The sequence below is a fragment of the Panthera uncia genome (genome assembly GCF_023721935.1).
Source record: "Panthera uncia isolate 11264 chromosome A3 unlocalized genomic scaffold, Puncia_PCG_1.0 HiC_scaffold_12, whole genome shotgun sequence".
Lineage (NCBI taxonomy): Eukaryota > Metazoa > Chordata > Mammalia > Carnivora > Felidae > Panthera > Panthera uncia.
The window spans coordinates 24,755,880-24,774,913 of record NW_026057579.1 but is presented as its reverse complement, the minus strand read 5'-3'; the positions used below and the strand labels follow the sequence as shown (position 1 = coordinate 24,774,913).

Genomic DNA, 19,034 nt, shown 5'->3' with positions numbered 1-19,034 from the left:
ATGTATGTGTACATGGTCACTACTGCTACATTCTCAGCAAGATGCAGAGTGGTGTATTTTCAGGAGAAAATTTTTAGTCATGTGGTTTATAAGCCGTGTGGTTTATGTGCCCTTTGGTTCCCCTCCGAAGGTCGACACATCTTACCTTGAATTATTCTTTTTCTCCCCCTCCCCTATGAATTATTCTTGATGAACTCATTACTGAACTACTAAATGATCTTTACATAAAAACAGAGCTTGCAGGGGGGCGCCTGGGTGGCGCAGTCGGTTAAGCGTCCGACTTCAGCTCAGGTCACGATCTTGCCATCCGTGAGTTCGAGCCCCGCGTCGGGCTCTGGGCTGATGGCTCAGAGCCTGGAGCCTGCTTCCGATTCTGTGTCTCCCTCTCTCTCTGCCCCTCCCCCGTTCATGCTCTGTCTCTGTCTCAAAAATAAACGTTAAAAAAAAAAAAAAAAATTAAAAACAAAAAAAAAAACAGAGCTTGCAGGGCACCTGGGTGGCTCAGTCGGTTAAGCATCTGACTTTGGCTCAGGTCATGATCTCGCAGTTGGTGGGTTCAAGGCCTGCGCGTCTGACTCTGTGCTGACAACTCAAGAGTCAGGAACCTGCTTTGGATTCTGTGTCTCCCTCTCTGCCCTTCCCCCACTCACGCTTTCTCTCAAAAATACACCAAAATGAAAAAAATTCTTAACATTAAAAAAAACCCCACAGGGGGTGCCTGGGTGGCGCAGTCGGTTAAGCGTCCGACTTCAGCCAGGTCACGATCTCGCGGTCCGTGAGTTTGAGCCCCGCGTCGGGCTCTGGGCTGATGGCTCAGAGCCTGGAGCCTGTTTCCGATTCTGTGTCTCCCTCTCTCTGCCCCTCCCCCGTTCATGCTCTGTCTGTCTCTCTCTGTCCCAAAAATAAATTAAAAAAACATTGAAAAAAAAAAAATTAAAAAAAAAAAAAAAAAACCCACAGCTTGCTACCCTCATCATATAATTTTTCTAACAAACCATAATATTAATTCCTGGCCAGTGAGTCCAGTAATATATTAACTTTAAATAATATTTGTGTTACTGAACTAAAGAAATGCTTTCAAGTGAAATCTAGCATTGTGTTCTCAAAGTACCAAAAGATCCCAATAGTCTTGACTTTATTGTAAAGGAAAATGTGAGGTTCTAGCTACCAAAACAGGGTAACAAATCTTTTTTTTAAAAATGACAACAGTAAATATTTAAGAGATTTATTAAAGCATCTTATCACAAAGATGGAAACACATACAAATTAGAAACGTGCAACCGTCATCTTCCACAGTCAAGTTAAAATGGTATAGATTTTTCCTGTTTTCATAGCCGAAAACTTCAGATCTTATACCCAACTTACTCACCCTGAATATTTTAGTCATTCTTCCTGAAAGTATCCAGGGCAGCAAATAACCAAAACGCAAACTATTATATAAAGAAAGTGCAAAGTTACAAAAGAAAATGTGTAGAGAACAGCCCCATCCCTCCCCCCATTCAAGGCAAACAATGGCACTTTGCTCTTGCTTAACCTAGATTGTCTTCAAAAACACTATTAAAATGTAATAGACATAACGATAAAAAAAAAAACAAAATAAAACCGACTTTGAATAGATGTCAAAAAAGCTTGTTAGTGTTTGAAAATAAATGCTGAAACAAAGGAAAGTGTATTTTATATCAAACAAGTTTGAAGAGCCCTGTATTGCAGCATTCTGTAAAATAAACAAGACGAAAAGCTGGTATAGGGTTTATTGACAAAGGCAGAACTTCTTCAGGCAGGTATGTAAGGAGGCGGTGGCTCTTTCTCAGGCATCTTCACTGCCATTTCATAGGTTGGCAAAACATACTGAAGAGAGAAAAAAATTGTATCAGACTTAAATCACCTTGAAAAATTCCTGTCTGGAATAATTCAAATGCTTTCTGAGTTTAGCTGAAGAAACTATTAGCTAAAAAGTTCCTGAGCGTAACTGAGGTGATCCAAGACTGCTAAAGAGGGAGGGGCAAAGGAAGGGAAGATGGAGTTTTGCTTCTGAACTGACCGGAGGCCACCAGGGCATCTTGACAGGAAGTAGGTCGCACCGTTCTCCCCTCTTCCCTACAGTGTGACTGACAGAACCAGTGCCTCAGGGGCTGCAAATCCAAGTTAAGGGCACCACTGACCCATGCTAAAGGAAGCCTCCATTAAGATGCTGGATCCTGAATTTCATCAGAATCTGTAATTCAAGGGCCAGGTACTTTTGTATCATTTCTTCTAGGGTAAAGGGCACATCTATGTAAGAGTGGCATTCCAACCTAAGTGACTCAAGTGTGAGAGGCGGGCCCTACATGGGCCACATGTATTCCACATGTTGAAAACCTGGAAAGATAATACAGCAGCAACTAAAGGGTCCCAGGAAGGAGGCCTCCCCACAGACTCCTGGAACCCATTGCATTCATCTCCCCACAGAAAATTCAGCTCCCCCTTTTGATCGTGTGGGTGTTTTTTAAAAGCAACACAAGCTGTAAATGACAGTATCCCATCCTTAGAGGTTCCAGAAGCCACAAGCCTGGCATGGCTCACACGGCTGTTTCCTGTCTGATCTCCTCTGCAAAATGCAACCCTTTTCAAGACTACCTACGAGTCCAACCTAACAGTCAAATTGAATGAGCAGTGCAGGGTGTCTCTCACCCATGTAGCCAGGTTTCCAACTGGGAAATGTTACATCTTGTGGATTTAAGCTATTTGTGTCCTAAACCACATACATGGCATTGAAGAGGCAGTCAAGACCTAGGCTCATTAAGAATGATCAATAACAACTACTGAAGATTTAATGTATTAAAAGATCGTTCACCTGTGGAGGTGCTTCAAAGGCAGGGTACACAGCAATCTCCGGCATGTTCCTGTTGTTGATGTATTTATAGCAGTTCCAAACACAGTTGATTAGATATGCCTAAAAGAACGCAAACAAAATTTATACATGCCAGAAACTCAGCAGACTACCTGCTCTAAAATTAAGGTGACTGCTAATGCTTTTCCGTGTACTTTCTCCCTGGAAAAGGGAATGGACATCCATTTGGACCTAGCACAAGCCAGGCCCTCTGCCTACTTGCCCCCACTTAAATATCCCAAGTTTTATTAATATCATTTTACAGAGAAACCAGAACTGGGGTTTCAATTCAGGTCTGATAACCATTGTGCTGCCAAGGAAATTCTGTCTCTGAACCTTTGGAATGTGAACAGATTTTCAATTAAATCATGAGCTACTTCTAAAAACATAATGATGTTCTTTACACTTAGGAAGGATCCTGGTATTTCCAATCACTCTCTGGAAATGAGAAGGACATCACCTAGGTGTTATCTTTACTACTATGTCCGAATAAACACTATCACTTAACTGTTGGAACTATGAGGAGAAAAGACAACAAAAAGGTTTAGATGAACAGTGTCAAAGCCCAAATATTTAGTCAGCAACTCACCTTAAAAATGATGAATAAGGCAAAGAACACAAGAACAATGAAGAGGAGGCAGCTGGAGTCCAATGCCAAGAGGTCATCTTTGTAGGGAAAATCAGGCTATAAAAAAAGGGGGTGGAGAGGTGAACAGGCAGAGGAAAGAAGATATTTAGGGCAGGGACATTACCCTCTAGGATAGCACAGTGATGAATACACATCATTACACACTTTTCCAAATCTGCAGAATGTAAGAAGTGAACCCAGTGTAAACTAGGAACTCTCGGTGATAACGATGTGTCAGTGTAGGTCCATCAATTGTAACAAATGCACCACTACAGTCTGGGATGTGGACAGTGAGGGAGGGAAGGGCGCGCTTTCTATTCGATTTTGCTGTTAACCTAAAACTGCTCAAAATCATTAAGTTTATTAACCAAACACATACACATTCACTCATAATTCAGCTATGGCAGCTGCACGTTGTGACAGTCTAGAGAGCATCTTAAAAATACAAACAGAAAGGCACCAAAGTCAGAACTGATATTCTAATAAAAACTAGTAAACAGAATTGAACTCACTGTACCTTTAAGCCTCATCATCATGAATGCATGCTACTGAACACCTAAAATGCATTTGAATTCTGCTGTATGAGCTGAGCTCATCTTTCCTCTTCCCTGTTTTACATTTTTCTGGCCTTTGGAAAAAGATGATCTCCTGTATGCGACTGCAGACTTGTCCCTGAGTTGTTAAGTTACGAAGTGCTAAGGCTTACCTAAGTTTCAGGGGTCATTTAGTCCTACGTGGGGAAATTAATTTTTGTAAGAGCCAACTGTCAGTCTCAATGCTCATCAGAAAGGGGCAAAAAGAAGGCATGCCCCTGGTTATAAAGACAGGTAAGATTCTGTGGCTTACTGCAGACTTACTATGTTCCATTGTGAAGGGTTCAACTTTATTTACTCATTAAGCTAGGTTCCAGGAGAAGGGTACTACAAAGGAATAATTTAGGATTTATAAGCTGGCCAAAAAAGAAAGTATTGCCACTCTGAGAGACCAAGTGAATATAACGACAGAATGGAGAAACCACTGGGGTCTATAAAAGGAATAGTAAAAAAAAAAATTCACCCTAAAGTTTTCCTATAAAACTCATTTAATTTTTAAAAACATATCTGTTTTTAACAGAAATGTAAATACAAAGGCCCAAATAATTTTCAAAAATAAGCAGCATGTAAAAATCCCAAAGGACTGAAAAAGAAAAAAGCATCCACACACAACAACTCCAAACACAGCTGTCTCCTTGGGACAAAACTGTTCTTTAAACCTTTATTATAAATAAAAGGACAAAAATTGAATGAGACCAGCTCATGGGGAACGCTACAGATTTTTTTCAGAAAGCTTGAAATCTTTCAGCCAGACAGGACATGACAAGAGATCTAGAATGAGGAAGTTTCTGACCACGGCCAACCAGAACACCAGGCCCTGCCCCCAACCCCTTCTCTCTAGCTCATCACGTGCTAGGGAGAAAAAGGGGAGAAGCAAAAATGGCATCCAGTGTTTGCATTGCAGCAAGCTGCTTCCCTCCCTTTCTCTATGTGGCAGCCACCATGGTCCCCTTTTAGTCTTCTGACTATACCATGTTCCTTCCTACCTCAAGGGGTCTCTGACCTGGGACATTTGCTCCTGTACTTTCCCTATCTTAATTCCTACTAGACTCCTGAGCGCAATTCAAGTCTCACTTCCCAGCCCAGGTCTGACATCGGTATGATATCCACTCACGCAGCCAATACTTTTCCTTCACAGTTTTACTGCAGTAATTGTCAATTAATTTTCCAATCCCTTTACTAGCAAATGAGTTCTACTGATGTATCCCAAGAACCTAGCAGAATGCCTTGCACAGAAGCAGCAACCACCAAATGTTTTCTGAATGAATAAATTTGGTGGTACACAAGATACAATAGGCAGGATATCTGCCAAGTCGGGAGAAAATTCCTAACGACAGCATTTTTGAAATGAACTTCCATTTATCTGGACTTCACACCTCCATGCAGACCTTACTCCAACCCAGAGGATTCCCTACCCCTCCATCACAGGGCACTAATCTAAGCTCCTCACTGAATGCTGTGTAACAGTTATAGTTCATTAACACAGATAACATCTTCATGTCTTAACTCCCCCAATTCACGTCTGCTCCTCGAGAGAGAGAGGAAGTTATGTTTATGTTTGTATCTACACCATTCACCAATAATTTGCCTTGAATAGAGGGAAGGATACAGTAAGCACTCAAATATTTGCTATTGATGCCGGCAAATTAAAAAGGGGAGAAGCAAAAATGGCATCCAGTGTTTGCATTGCAGCAAGCTGTTGTAGAGGCCGAGCACACCCCAAGCAGCGGGAGGGGCCTTACCAAGCTCCTCCCCTGGGAACTACATTCAGCAGCTCAGCATCCAGCCTGCACAGCTCTGAACTGGGTGTGTGAGTCTTTGTGCTTTACCTCTATTTATTTTGGGCATCTGTTAGCAAGATGTGCCCTTGGGTGTCAGAAAAGACTAAGATTATTTTTGGGGTCTGGGAACAAACATTTACAACATTTCAGCTTACGGAAGATTTTAAAGGAATGTGCTTTTGGATAGAAGGGGAAGCCTGTATAGCCAAGTGATTATAGTACCGGTATACTCAAAACAAAAGTTGAACTACTCCTTAAGTTCTATGATACCCACCTTTAGAGGCTTTTCAAAAAAATATTTATTTATTTTGGGGGAGGGGTGGAGGAGCAGAGAGACAATCCCAAGCAGGCCCCACTATCAGCACAGAGCCCAATGTAAGGCTTGATCTCATGAACCATGAGACCACAACCTGAGCCAAAATCAAGAGTCAGAAGCTCAACTGAATGAGCCACCCAGGTGCCCCATATTTAGAGATTTTTAATACTAGAATATCCAAATGGTACGGTAAGAAAATATCCTAGGTATATAAGAAAATATCCTATGTATATTACTGGCTTTAACAAGGTAGTTAAGAGGAACAATAATTATTTTGAAACACTTTTAAAAATAAACAGGGTAGATTAAAATAAAAATAGCACTGAAAGCTGACTCAAAGTTTTGATTTAAATACTGTACTTAAAATGAAGAGAAAAAGTTTAATTAGTATACACACTTACTAATTGATCCAGATACTCTTTGATTCTTGGCAAGTAAGTGAGAGAACTGATAGCAACCAGGCAACTGAGAACGAAGTCAAAAAGCCGGTAGCAGAAGAAGGGAATCAGCCAACCCACTTGATACTGAAGAAAAAAAATAACCACAACATCACAACACAAATATGAAATGTTAAGTGCCACTCAGTAAAGGTCAAACTCAAAGTCAAAAATATAGGGTACTTACAGAAATTGCTCCATAGACCAGCATTGAACTGATGATAAACATAAGAACAGAGACAGCAAAAAGAACACAGGCATTATCTAAAAAAACAAAAAAAAAAATCTAATTAAGCTACTTATGCAACAAAAAAACCCCAAAACTCTTCATGACAAAATGTTTTTTGTTTTTTGGGGGTTTCTTTTAAAGTTTATTTTTATTTATTTTGAGAGAGAGAAGAGACATAGAGAGCAAGGGGGAGAGGGGCAGAGAGAGAGAGGGAGACAGATTCCCAAGCAGGCTTCTCACTATCAGCACAGAGTCTGATGTGGGGCTGGAACTCACGAAACCATGAGATCATGACCTGAGCCAAAGTCAAGAGTCAGAGGCTCAACCAACTGAACCACTCAGGCACCCCAACAAAATTACATGTTAAAGCTAGCTTAAAAAAAATGAGTATTTTCCAGAATGCCCCCGAAAAAAACCTAAAGCCAAGAGAGTTTAAAAAAAAAAAAAAAATCCATCTCAGCATTAAGTAATGAAGTTTTGAGGAATTCACCCCTTTGTTTTTGTTTATTAAATTGCTACAACTCATTGACTCTTATCATCAACCAGTCACTCTGCTAGGGAGACAGGTCTCTGCCCAGAGCCTAAGAGTCTGAAGGCATGCAGATAATGATAATCCAATGTGGCAAGTGCTACATTGGATTAGCTGTCCTTGGGGAATCAGGGAAAAACTATGGAAGATTTGACACATGTTGGGTCTTGTGAAATGAGCAGGGTTCAACAGGAGGGAAAGGCTGGTATCTGCTTAAAAGACACATAAACTCAGAGCACTACAGCTGCCCTCTCTGGCCTCAAGAGAAAGTATAGAGATTCAAGGTTCCCCATTAACCTCCTCTCTCTTACGCCAACATGGGAACTCCCTGCTCCCCACTCCTTGCCCTTCATTTCTCCACTGCTTTAACAAGCCCATTTTCTTCTTTGTTCTTCACCTGTCTCAGGTTGTCTCCTTCCTCAAGGTTATCCAAATTCATTAATTACCTCACAAAACACCTGAGTAATCTCAACAATACTAAGCCACACTTGAGAGTTTTTTTTTTAGCAGATCTCAAGTTAATTCTTTGACTCCGGATAGATATTAAGAACCAGAAAGGCACTAATGATGATGGATGATTAGAATAACTGCTGGATGTCACACATGATATCATGTATCATCTTGTCACTTGGAAGTATAAACATCCTCAGTATTTGGTGCTAAGTTAAGGGCCGTCTTTAGATTTTTCTAGAGGATATAGGATATCCTTTAGATACCCTGTAGCAAAAAAGGGGAGAAATGGAATAATAGGTGAAAAATACATACACAATACCTAGAACGAGACACTCCAATATTTGTGACTCAATAAAGCAAACAAAATATGAGGGCTAAACGCACAGATATGAACCTCAGGTTTCCATCCACCACCACATTCAAGAACCTCCTCCAGGGGGCCCCAAGTGTTCACCCGTTACCAAAGTGAATAAAATTAAGGTTAAATTCCTATTTGAAAAGCAGCTTGTATATGTTGCAGAAGCATTTCATATATATTGAGGGTCATATTCTGTTTAGCTGACTAACTGCAAACCTCATTATTTACAATCAGCCGCAGGCCAATGATCAGAAATTAACTTGCCATTTTAACACTGTGCCTGTGGGAGGGTCAACGTTCCACTTCCGTTAAGAGACACAAACTACTGTATGACCAAGAACTACACATTTTTATGTTCTCTCAATAAAGGTTCTGGCAGAACTAGAATCAACAAAAGTATGCTAACTCTGTATCTGATTCCCACTACGGTGGCCACGGCAGCCATGCAGCATGCAGTAAAACCTGTGGCTTCATCCCTGCAGCTCCAGCCACAGCATAAGAATGTCAACAGCCATAAATCTTTTTCTACACCTTGATTTAAAGAGAAACACAAGCTGACACTGCATGCTGAAAAATCCCAACATTAGCAGGTTTTATATAATTTTACAGCCTAAAATACCAGAAACAGGCATTAAAAACTAAAGTTTTATTCATCGTTGTATTTTGGTTTTTATTTTAAATAGAGAAACAGACTACTTAAGAAAAAACAAACTCCAGAAGGGAGGTTTCTAATATGCTCTTGGTATTTCTTTTACCACACTTGACAACATAATTAAAGGATTATAAAGATCTGAATGGACACTCAGTAGACACATTTTTATTTATTTATTTTTTTTAGTAGACACATTTTTACAAAGCACTTAAAGGGGAGCCTGGGTAGCTCAGTCGGTTAAGCATCCAACTTTTTGTCTCGGCTCAGGTCATGATCTTGCAGTTTCGTGAGTTTGAGCCCCGTGTCAGGCTCTGTGCCGGCAGTGTGGAGCCTGCTTAGGACTCTCTCTCCCCTGCTCTTTCTGCCCCCCCCCCCAACACTCACACTCTCTCTCAAAATAAATAAACTTAAAAAAAATTTTTTTAAAGCACAGTGTAAAAAACTGTTAGTGATTTCATAGTGTAATGTCAACAGATGCCCACAAAACTCTACTTGAATCCTAGAAAAGGCAGCTGGCCCTGTAGACAGTGAATTATTTAAATTAACAACCAATTTTTATTTATTTATTTTTAAGTAGGCTCCACACCCAACATGGAGCTTGAACGACAACCCTGAGATCAAGAGTCACGTGCTCTAACAACTGAGCCAACTAGGTGCCCCCACAACCAAATTTTTTTAAAAAACAACTTCATAAGCTTATGGGAAGACCATAAATTTAATGAAGCTCAAGAACTTATAATAAAAGCTAATAAAACTAAAAATATGGTAACTTAAATCCTATAATATTATAAATACAACTTACATATGAGAACTCAGAACATTTTTCTGAAGTGAAATTTAAAAAAATCAACACGCAAAAAAGCTGTTCATACTGCAAAGTTTGAGGCATAATTTTCTGTTCGAACATTAAATTTCTATTCATAATATACAATCTTAACTAAAATATTTCTGAACCTGTATTTTAAATTTTAATGCTTATTTATTAAAAAAAATTTTTTTAACATTTATTCAGTTTTGAGAGACAGAGCACGAGAGGGGCAGAGAGAGAGGGAGACATAGAATCTGAAGCAGGCTCAAGGTTCTGAGCTGTCAGCACAGAACCCAACGCGGGGCTCAAACTCATGAACCATGAGATCATGACCTGAGCCCAAGTCGGCCGCTTAACCAACTGAGACACCCAAGTGCCCCATTAATGTTTATTTATTTTTGAGAGGAGAGAGACAGAGTGAGAGCAGGGAAGGGCAGAGAGAGAGAGAGAGAGAGAGGGAGACACAGAATCCGAAGCAGGCTCCAGGCTCTGAGCTGTCAGCACAGAGCCCCACACGGGGCTCGAACCCACAAACTGCAAGATCATGACCAGAGCCGAAGTCTGACACTTAACCAACTAAGCCACCCAGGCACCTCTGCTCCTGTGCTTTAGAGAAAGATAAATAATGAAAATGTTACTGGAGAGTAAACAGGTTTAAAAAGGTAATTTACATGAATGTCTTCTATTTCTAACTCCAACAGTGTCTTTCTTCATCTAAATGATAGATATATATTTAGAACTGTGACCCTGAGCAAAAGATATCACCAAATATTCCAATAATTCATATTTCACATGTTCCCGTAAGCCTATTTGCTCCCATCCTCTACTACACTTGCTAGCGGACCTTCAGAGACTCACAAGTCTTTTTGTAATTTCTTATCATCTCCACAGCACCAGATAGGAATCAAAGGTATACAATGTATATTTCTCAAAAATCTAGTAGTCCATAGCATTTTCTGGGCAAAAGTGCTCAATTATAATTCTCACTGAATAATTTGAAAAACCCACAAAAACACTTTTATGCCTCAGCAAGTAAAATAACTTAAATATAATTTAATCAATTCTCTGAATAGAGTGTGTGTATGTGTGTGTCTGTGTGTATGATTAAAGGAGATATATTTTCACCTAAAAACATACCAGCCATTCTCTCAGATGAATAGTAATTGCCAATGACTTCATACTGAATGTTGACAGCTGGCATTGAGTTTGGATGAGTTACTTCCACAGTCAGCAAAATTGCCATCAATAGGTTTACCACCTGTGAAAGATAAGATGTTTGGTATCTGTTATATTATTAATCAGGAAACAGTCTTCACAATCTTTGGATGTCTTTCCATATTTAAACTGTTTTACTTGCAGTAACAAAGACAGAAAATAACAGATTAACCTGTAGATAAAACAGTATGCAATACCATAGAAAAACAGTTGAAAAATAATTATTTCCTAAAGTATAAACTTAATTGTTTCAGAGAAAAGATGTATTCCCTGAACTTGCGTTAATATCAACAAAATGGCAAAATGATTAAAAGGAATCATTACAAATTGTTCCTGTTCAGAATCACATGTTTATTCATACACCGATCTCAGAATTTCTGAGTTTGAAGAAGCCACAGTTCATCCAACATTACTTATGTAGTCCCATCAGTTAAGAACATAGTGATCCAGCAGGCTTACCTCACTACCTCCTCTCTGCTCTCCTCTATACACATGCTCCAGTTTGTTGGACATACCATTAGAATGAGGTTAAGATCAGCTTGGTCAGAGCACAGCAGGACCTCAGCCGCTAGAGCCTAAGCTAACAAATTTCAATTAATGCAGCCCAATTCACACTGGCTTCATAAATTTTTGGAATGTTACATGAGAGCAACTCCCTAAAACCCTTCATTCTTTTTCACACTTGATCCTGCTAAGCTACCACCTGAACCTGTACAGTTAGTTGGATTCTAATCTGTACAGTTAGTATAAGGGCTTGATACATTTGCAATGGAATTTCATCTTATATTCTTGCCTGTCAAGATTTTCTGGCGGACACCCCACAGATTTACTATCTTGTTTTTTAGCTTCCAGCATTTAAAAATATGATCAGCATGTAATCAGTATCTCCACCTCAGTCACTAGAAAAGAGAACCGGGCCAAGCACAGGAGGCGTCCTCTTCCCATTAATCAGCAATCTTTGAACAAAATTCTTTATCTCGTTCAGAGAAACATCTTGAGACTTTGTCAAATTTCCTGCTGCAATTCCATCACAGTATCTGGTGAGTTTTTCTAGTTTACCAGGGTTGTAACTCCATTTGAAGCGGTAATTATTTATGCCTCCAGTGGTTAAAGAATCCCTGCAGTATGCCAGGAGGCACCGCTTCTTGAAGTGCTCAAAAACAGTCCTGTTAATGATTCAATAGAGAAAACCACCTAGGCTTGGAGTTAGGCTTCCCTATCTAAAGTGCACAGAAACCTATCCTCCTCCCTTTGTAAAAATCTGAACATTTGATGCTTTTAAGATATGTTAGAGCCTTGATCTGTACTTTAAACAAACTCTATTACATAGCTCTCTCCTATCCACCATGAATGATAAATGATTTTATCAGCTGGAGGCACTGCACATTCTCTATGACATGCAAACCAATTTTAACCATTCAAAAAGGTTAGGGGATCTAAACAATACCAAATTCAGAATCAACTGACATTTATTGAGAATATACTGTATACTAGGCATATTCACATACAGTATATTATTTCACTTATTCCTCCCAACCACCTGCTGAAGTAAATATTACTAAAGCCAATTTGCAGATGAGGAAACTAAGTTTCAGCATGCGAAATAACTTGTGTTACAGAGGACAAAGGTTAGAGCTAGGACACAAACCTGGTTCCATTTAAGACAACCAGCTTCTTAGCACCACAGGATTACTTATACCAATTCCTAAGCAACTCCTGTTTTGAGGCCTTTCCAGAAGACGCTATTATCTAAGGCTATGTTTATACTTTACTGTCCAAATAAATATGTTCAGTAACATACCTTTTCCCTTGCATTGCTCAAAAGCAAGGTACTTTATCCTTCAACTCTTGAAAGGTCTTACATAGGACAATCATATCTGCAAGGTGGCTCCCCAGTTGAAAACTGATTTTCTCGGGGGGGGGGGGGGCATTTTTACTGCAATGGGTTTTGGCTAGTGTGTGGTATAGGAGTAGGAGCTAATACAACTAGGTGAATTAATTATTGAACAATCAGATGTATCTACTGAAGCCTTATAGAAATCAGTTTGAAATCAATCCAGCAAATTATTCTTTGCTAAACACTATATACAGTCATAGTTAAATAGCTCTGCACAGGGACACCTGGGCGGCTCAGTCAGTTAAGCATCTGACTCTTGCTTTTGGCTCAGGTCAAGATCTCACAGTTCATTCATGAGTTTGAGTCCCATATCCAGCTCCATGCAGACAGCAAGGTGCCTGCTTGGGATTCTCTCTATACTTCTGTCTCTGCCCCTCCCCTGTGAGCTCTCTCTTTCAAAATAAATAAACTTAAAAAAAAGAGTAGCTCTGCATAGTACAGAAAAACAGTCTCATGTCAGGAAAAACTATGCAAACTCAATTACTAGATGAAGGAAATGACACAACCAAAATATTTAGGAGTTTAATTTTCCCTTCTTAAATATTTTTACTGCATGTAGGACTTATAAAAATGTATTTTTCTGGAGCACCTGAGTGGTTCAGTCAGTTGAGTGTCCAACTCTCGGTTTCAGCTCAGGTCATGATCTCACGGTCGTGGGATGCAGCACTGTGTTGGGCTCTGTGCTGGCAGCTGTGGAGCATGCTTGGGATTCGCTCTCCCCCTCTGTATGGCCCTCCCCCTCTCGTGCTAACAGAAAAACTTACAAAACAACTTTTTAAAAATCTATTTTTCTTCTCATAGATCAGCCACAGACTCGTAGTGACACTTCAAATCTCATTTCACTGTCACAGCCCTGAGTATTAAACAAAAGTCAAAGATCTAATCAAAAGGACCAAGAAAGGATAAATAAAATAAATTGTAGTGCTACTTCTTTAAAAGCTCACAGTTCTTCAAATCTTCACCGAGTTAATATATTCTAGGGGCGCCTGGGTGGCTCAGTCAGTTGGGCATCTGACTTTGGCTCAGGTCATGATCTCGCGGTTCATGGGTTCGAGCCCCGCATCAGGCTCTGTGCTGACAGCTCAGAGCTCGGAGCCTGCTTCAGATTCTGTGTCTCCCTCTCTCCCTGCCCCTCCCTTGCTTGCTCATGCTCTCTCTCTCAAAAATAAAATAAACATTAAAAAAATTAAAAAAAAATTATATTCCATTATGTCAGTATATTTCATTAAAATCTCAACTTTCATTTTAAATATTAACCTGGAAAATCCATCCTTGTGATCTTAAAAGACTTACCACTGAGCACCCACCGTGTGCTCATATTTAGGCCCTGTGCTATTTACTTTTAATTACAGTTCCTCGATACTTCTACTAAATTCCATGTAGCATTTTTTAAAAAATATATAAAATTTGATATAAAATTTCTCTGAATAACAGCAAGTATGTACAATTTCTTAATATTTATTCCCATTTTTTTCCTTTTACTATATTCAGGAAAAAAACCAAAAATGTAATTTAAGTAATGATTAATTTCTAAACCTCATAATATGGAGGTACAGAAGACAGCAAACATGTTAACAGCACGAGCTACAAACATACCATTCAATGTAGAAGCAGTCCTGTACATTTATTGGGTTAAATTATGTGGTTTACATGGTTTTTGCAAGCCTTCTGCACACCTTGTATAAGTAAACAAAGAATAACAAAAGCCAGATGTGTTGGATTTTACTTGTTACAGAGATACGGTTACCAGGCTACCAGGCCCAGGCCCACGGAAGCACTGGGCCTCAGAAGAGGAATTCCTCTTTGCTTTCTCCTCTTGCTGCCACACCCATCCCAGATGATTCTTTGGGAGCTGGTTTTTGTTTTAAATCATTATTCTTTAGGTCTGCAAAGCACATTCTGCCACGACCCAGTATCTGCTGAGACTATAAAACAAAGTGTGTGCTTCAGGGCATCCTGATAAGGGTCTCACAGGCAGAGAGAGTCTCCACTGGGAGCCAGTCAGCAAAGCACTGCCAGCAGATAAAGATCAAAATGGCCAACCTCCAAAAATTCTGTCACATGTTTCACATATATATAAGCCTCCTGTTGTTTACTGGTAGTTACAAATGTGCAGTACAAATGAGTTATTCCTACTATATTTAAGAGGAGGCAATTAATTTAACAAATGTCTAATGAATACTTCAAATGTTCTAATTAACAAGCTAGCTACTATACACCTTTTATAGAGAAAGACCTATCATCTTTCTCCCTCAAGAACATCTTGTGGGGGAGAAAAATGAAAAGATAATCATTAGTAATCATGTAATAAGCAGTAGTTAATAAGTACATACAAATAGTATAAAGAAACTTTTCCAGATACACAGTGAGGAAACCAGATCCCTCTGGCTGAGAAATAAGAAAAGCTCCACCAAGAACATCTGGGCTAACCATTAAAAAATGAAATGGAACTGGCTAAATGCTATTAACAGTGGAAGCTGGGTGATGAGTAAATGGGAGATGTTAATACTATCTCATTATTCTTTAGATTTGAAATTTTCCTTAATATGTTGTTTTTAAAATGTGACTTGGGGGGAGAAAAAAAAAAAGCACATGTCAAAGTACTGAGGCACAAAAAAAGTGTGTTTGAGGAAAGATATTAACTTCAAAATATAAATAGGTTATACTCTTATTTAAAGGAGTCAGGGGTGAGGGTTGGAAAAGAATACAGTTTGAGGACACCTGTCTTCACCTCTCTCCCAGTCACCTAGCTTTAGATTATTTATGGCTGAGACATTCATGAAAAATTAGCAATATATTAAATCTTCCCAAAACAAAATTATTACAAATGCTCAAAATGTATTCTTTTTATTTAACGTTTATTTATTATTGAGAGACGGACAGACACAGAGCATGAGCAGGGGAGGGGCAGAGAGAGGGGGAGACACAGAATCCGAAGCAGGCTCCAGGGTCTGAGCCGTCAGCACAGAGCCCGGCGCAGGGCGGCTCGAACTCACAAACTGCGAGATCATGACCTGAGCCGAAGTCGGCCGCTTAACCAACTGAGCCACCCAGGTGGCCCCTCAAAATGTATTCTTGTAACACACCATCAACCATGAAGGAGGACACCTACTCATTAAGACTATTTTCAATTACTCAATGAACATTTGAACTTCCATGTAACAAATTGGTTTGAAATCATCTGGCTTCAGATTCTTCAATAAATAACAGAGAAAACAATTTTAGGAATGCCAGAATTTAAACTAGAGCTCATTCTGAAACTTTGTATTACTTGACCAGGGATTAAGCCACCCATGCTTCTTTCAAATCTAAAATGCCAAAAGCTAACACTTCAGGGCTGGTACCTCTGGTACACAGAACTGTCTCTGACTTCTCTATGTCCTATTTAACACCACAGAATTAATACTTTAGTACACCGTGTTGGAATGGCCTGAACACCAGACCAGTTGCCGGAAAGCAATGACACAGTATCCAATACATTCACTGATACAGCCTCTAGGCCCAGCAGGAGGGAGAGAACTGCACCCCCCACCCCCAAATTCCAAACAGCACAGAGGCCATCATCATAGATATTCTCCCACCTGAAACTTAGGAAGGGAGTATCCTGACAAGGTACTGGAGGAGGAAGGGACATTCTACCTCACTCAATCCCATATTACTTCTATTTTAGTAAAGAAGCTTCTAGCAACAAAATGCACTGTTTGGACAAGTCCTTTTTGTTTAGAGATATTACCCTATACTTTACCTGGGTGGTCTTGTTTTCTAAAAGGTTACACACCTTCCCAACTAGACAGAAATTGTGTTTTTTAATACTGCCATGGTACGGAAGCTACACTTTTGAAAGTCACCAACAAAACCAATGTCCTTTGTCCAGTCCTTTATCCAATTAAAATTTGATGTTACCGATCACCTTCCCCTCTCCTTTGTCACTGTACTGTTAAGTCTCATTTTTGTGTATGCGCTCCAAAAATCTCTGTAATACCATAAAATAAGTGCAGATACAATTTAAGACAGAACAGTTGAGTGCCTCTGTGTGGCAGATAATAGAAACAGAATAGACAATGGCATATGGTCCCTGTGATTTATTCTTTTTCTGTGTCTACCAAAGCCTTCTACATTGCAGATGACCAATAAATCCCTTATTTTAAGACAGATTAATTGATTTTAGAAGCTTATAATGTTCTATTAACCTAAAAGCCCATGCAATGAAAAACAGCTATGGCATCCTTCTAAAATTGTGAAAACTAAAGCATGGAAAATAAGGAGATGTAAACTGTTTTCACATCAAGTGCCTCCAGTGGGGAGTAAATTTAAACTCCTCACTCCCTATTTTGGGAGAGTAAATACCCTTACTAATGTTTTACTCCCTGCATTTTTGGTTTGCTGTTTGTAACTCATATTTTCCCCTGCAATTCCTTTCACTTTTATGAGCTGATCCCATAGCATTAAAAAAAAATCTGCCTAGAAAAGACTGGAAAGAAATACCGCCAATTACATTCAGATGGTTGAAATTGGGATGGTGGTTATTTCCTTCTTGAGGAGGAGTTAGAAATCCTTTGTTCTGTGAATGGAGGGAAGGATCTGAGAAGAAACAGGACGATTAGGTTTTCAGGAAGAGTCCCAGCTGGTGGACACACCTCAGTTTAGTAGGAGGGAGGGTTATCTTCTAGGAACAAGGGAGACAGGGTAGAGTAAGAGGCTTGAGGACCCTTGTATGATTCATTTAGGGGAATGGAAGACAGAGCTAAGAACAAAAGAAATGGAAGACCCAGACCCCTGGCAAAATGGAGAATAAATAAAAGGAAGTTAGGAATACAGTGCTATTACCGTCCATTAGGTGATTAATGTCCAATATTACAAATCAGTTAAAATATAAAACAGAGTTTCTGAGGGGAAATTTGATATAATTTTATGCCAGAAAGATGAGATTTCTGAATATGGAAGTATAGGAAACATTAAAACAAACCTAGAAACTAGCAAATAAGCCTACACATTGAAGTTTTGTTTTTTTAAATGTACATCAATAAAGCAAAACTGTAAAAAAACAAACAAAAAACAGGGCAATCAGGAATAATACGAGGGTCCAGTAGTCCCCTGGAGGTGGGCCATGAAACAGTATCTACCTAAGATTATTGTCATCTGGTGTTTGTCCAAATACTAATGATTTCAAGGCACTGGGTAGGGAAGTAATGATAACACAGAAAGGCAAAAAAGAATGTGTGAAGTTTTTTTTTTTTCTTACAGTTCACAGAAGTTAACTGAAACAATACAGTATCACTAATACCACAATCCCCCATACCAAACCAAACCAACAAAAAAACCCTCAAACAACAACAAATCACAGTCATTAGTGAGAACCGCCAATCAAGTCAACAATATGAAAAGTTTGTCAAAGCTTCAGTGAAGTCATTATAGCCTAAAGCTATCCCAACAGGGTCATAATTACCTTCAAAGTGTAGGAATACTGGAGATGGTGGTTAAGAAATCACAAAAGTATTACTGGTGAACCACCAATCAATAACACTGTCAACTTGGTTATGATACAGACTTACATAGATCTTGGGATCCAGGAAATGCTACCATATGTGGCCAGAATAAAGGAGGCTCTCAATAAAGGTCTCAAAAACCGGAATGGGTTTGAAATAAAAAGCGTCTAATGGGCAAGGGGTAGTTGAATCAGGAAAAATCAGATCGAGTGTAAATCCTGGCAAAAGGTATTGCCTCTAAGAGAACCTCCAGATTCACAACAGAGGCCTTTCTGCCTACATCACACACACACATATTATAACAAAATAAGGTCCAAGAACCACAGGCAACTGAGTTATAGCTGGATCTTTCGTTTTCCTTTCCGGTAAGACAATGTCGAAACTGGGCTACGTTTCTCAGGATCCACTCTTAATTGTTTTGTAGGGAACAAAATTCCAGGGAGTGTACGTGGAAGAGGGTTCTTTCTGATCACGGAAGTACAAAAAGGGCCTAAACCGGGTACTTTCCAGAACTCCTTACCAAATCCTAGTATCATTATCCCTCCCACCCACCATCCCTACTCTCCATCCTCCCCACCCCCAGCCCACAAAGCCTCCGCTTCTCCCCACCCCGACTTTCTCCTGTAATTCGTGCCAAGGAACAATCTCCCCATTCCTACCCACCCCACTCTGATTCAAGGCCACAGTCTCCTCTCTCAAAGTTACAACACCCTAAGAAGAGTCTCCCCTATGCCTTCTCGCCCCCCCCCACCCCCCCCCCCCCCCCCCCCCCCCCCCCCCCCC

At 39.7% G+C, this 19,034-nt stretch overlaps 1 protein-coding gene across 2 annotated transcripts in view; it reads right to left on the bottom strand.

Moving 5' to 3' along the window:
- Positions 1–1,211: 1,211 nt before the first annotated feature.
- Positions 1,212–19,034, bottom strand: part of LAPTM4A (lysosomal protein transmembrane 4 alpha) — an 18,670-nt gene continuing 847 nt past the window's right edge. For both annotated transcript variants that reach the window (XM_049652002.1, XM_049652003.1), the window contains 6 exons: positions 10,791–10,911; positions 6,812–6,888; positions 6,589–6,711; positions 3,459–3,554; positions 2,834–2,932; positions 1,212–1,848 (listed from right to left, as the gene is read on the bottom strand). In XM_049652002.1, the coding sequence (XP_049507959.1) occupies positions 1,774–1,848; positions 2,834–2,932; positions 3,459–3,554; positions 6,589–6,711; positions 6,812–6,888; positions 10,791–10,911 (591 nt within the window). In that variant the 3' untranslated portion in view covers positions 1,212–1,773. The remainder of the gene's footprint in view (positions 1,849–2,833; positions 2,933–3,458; positions 3,555–6,588; positions 6,712–6,811; positions 6,889–10,790; positions 10,912–19,034) is intronic.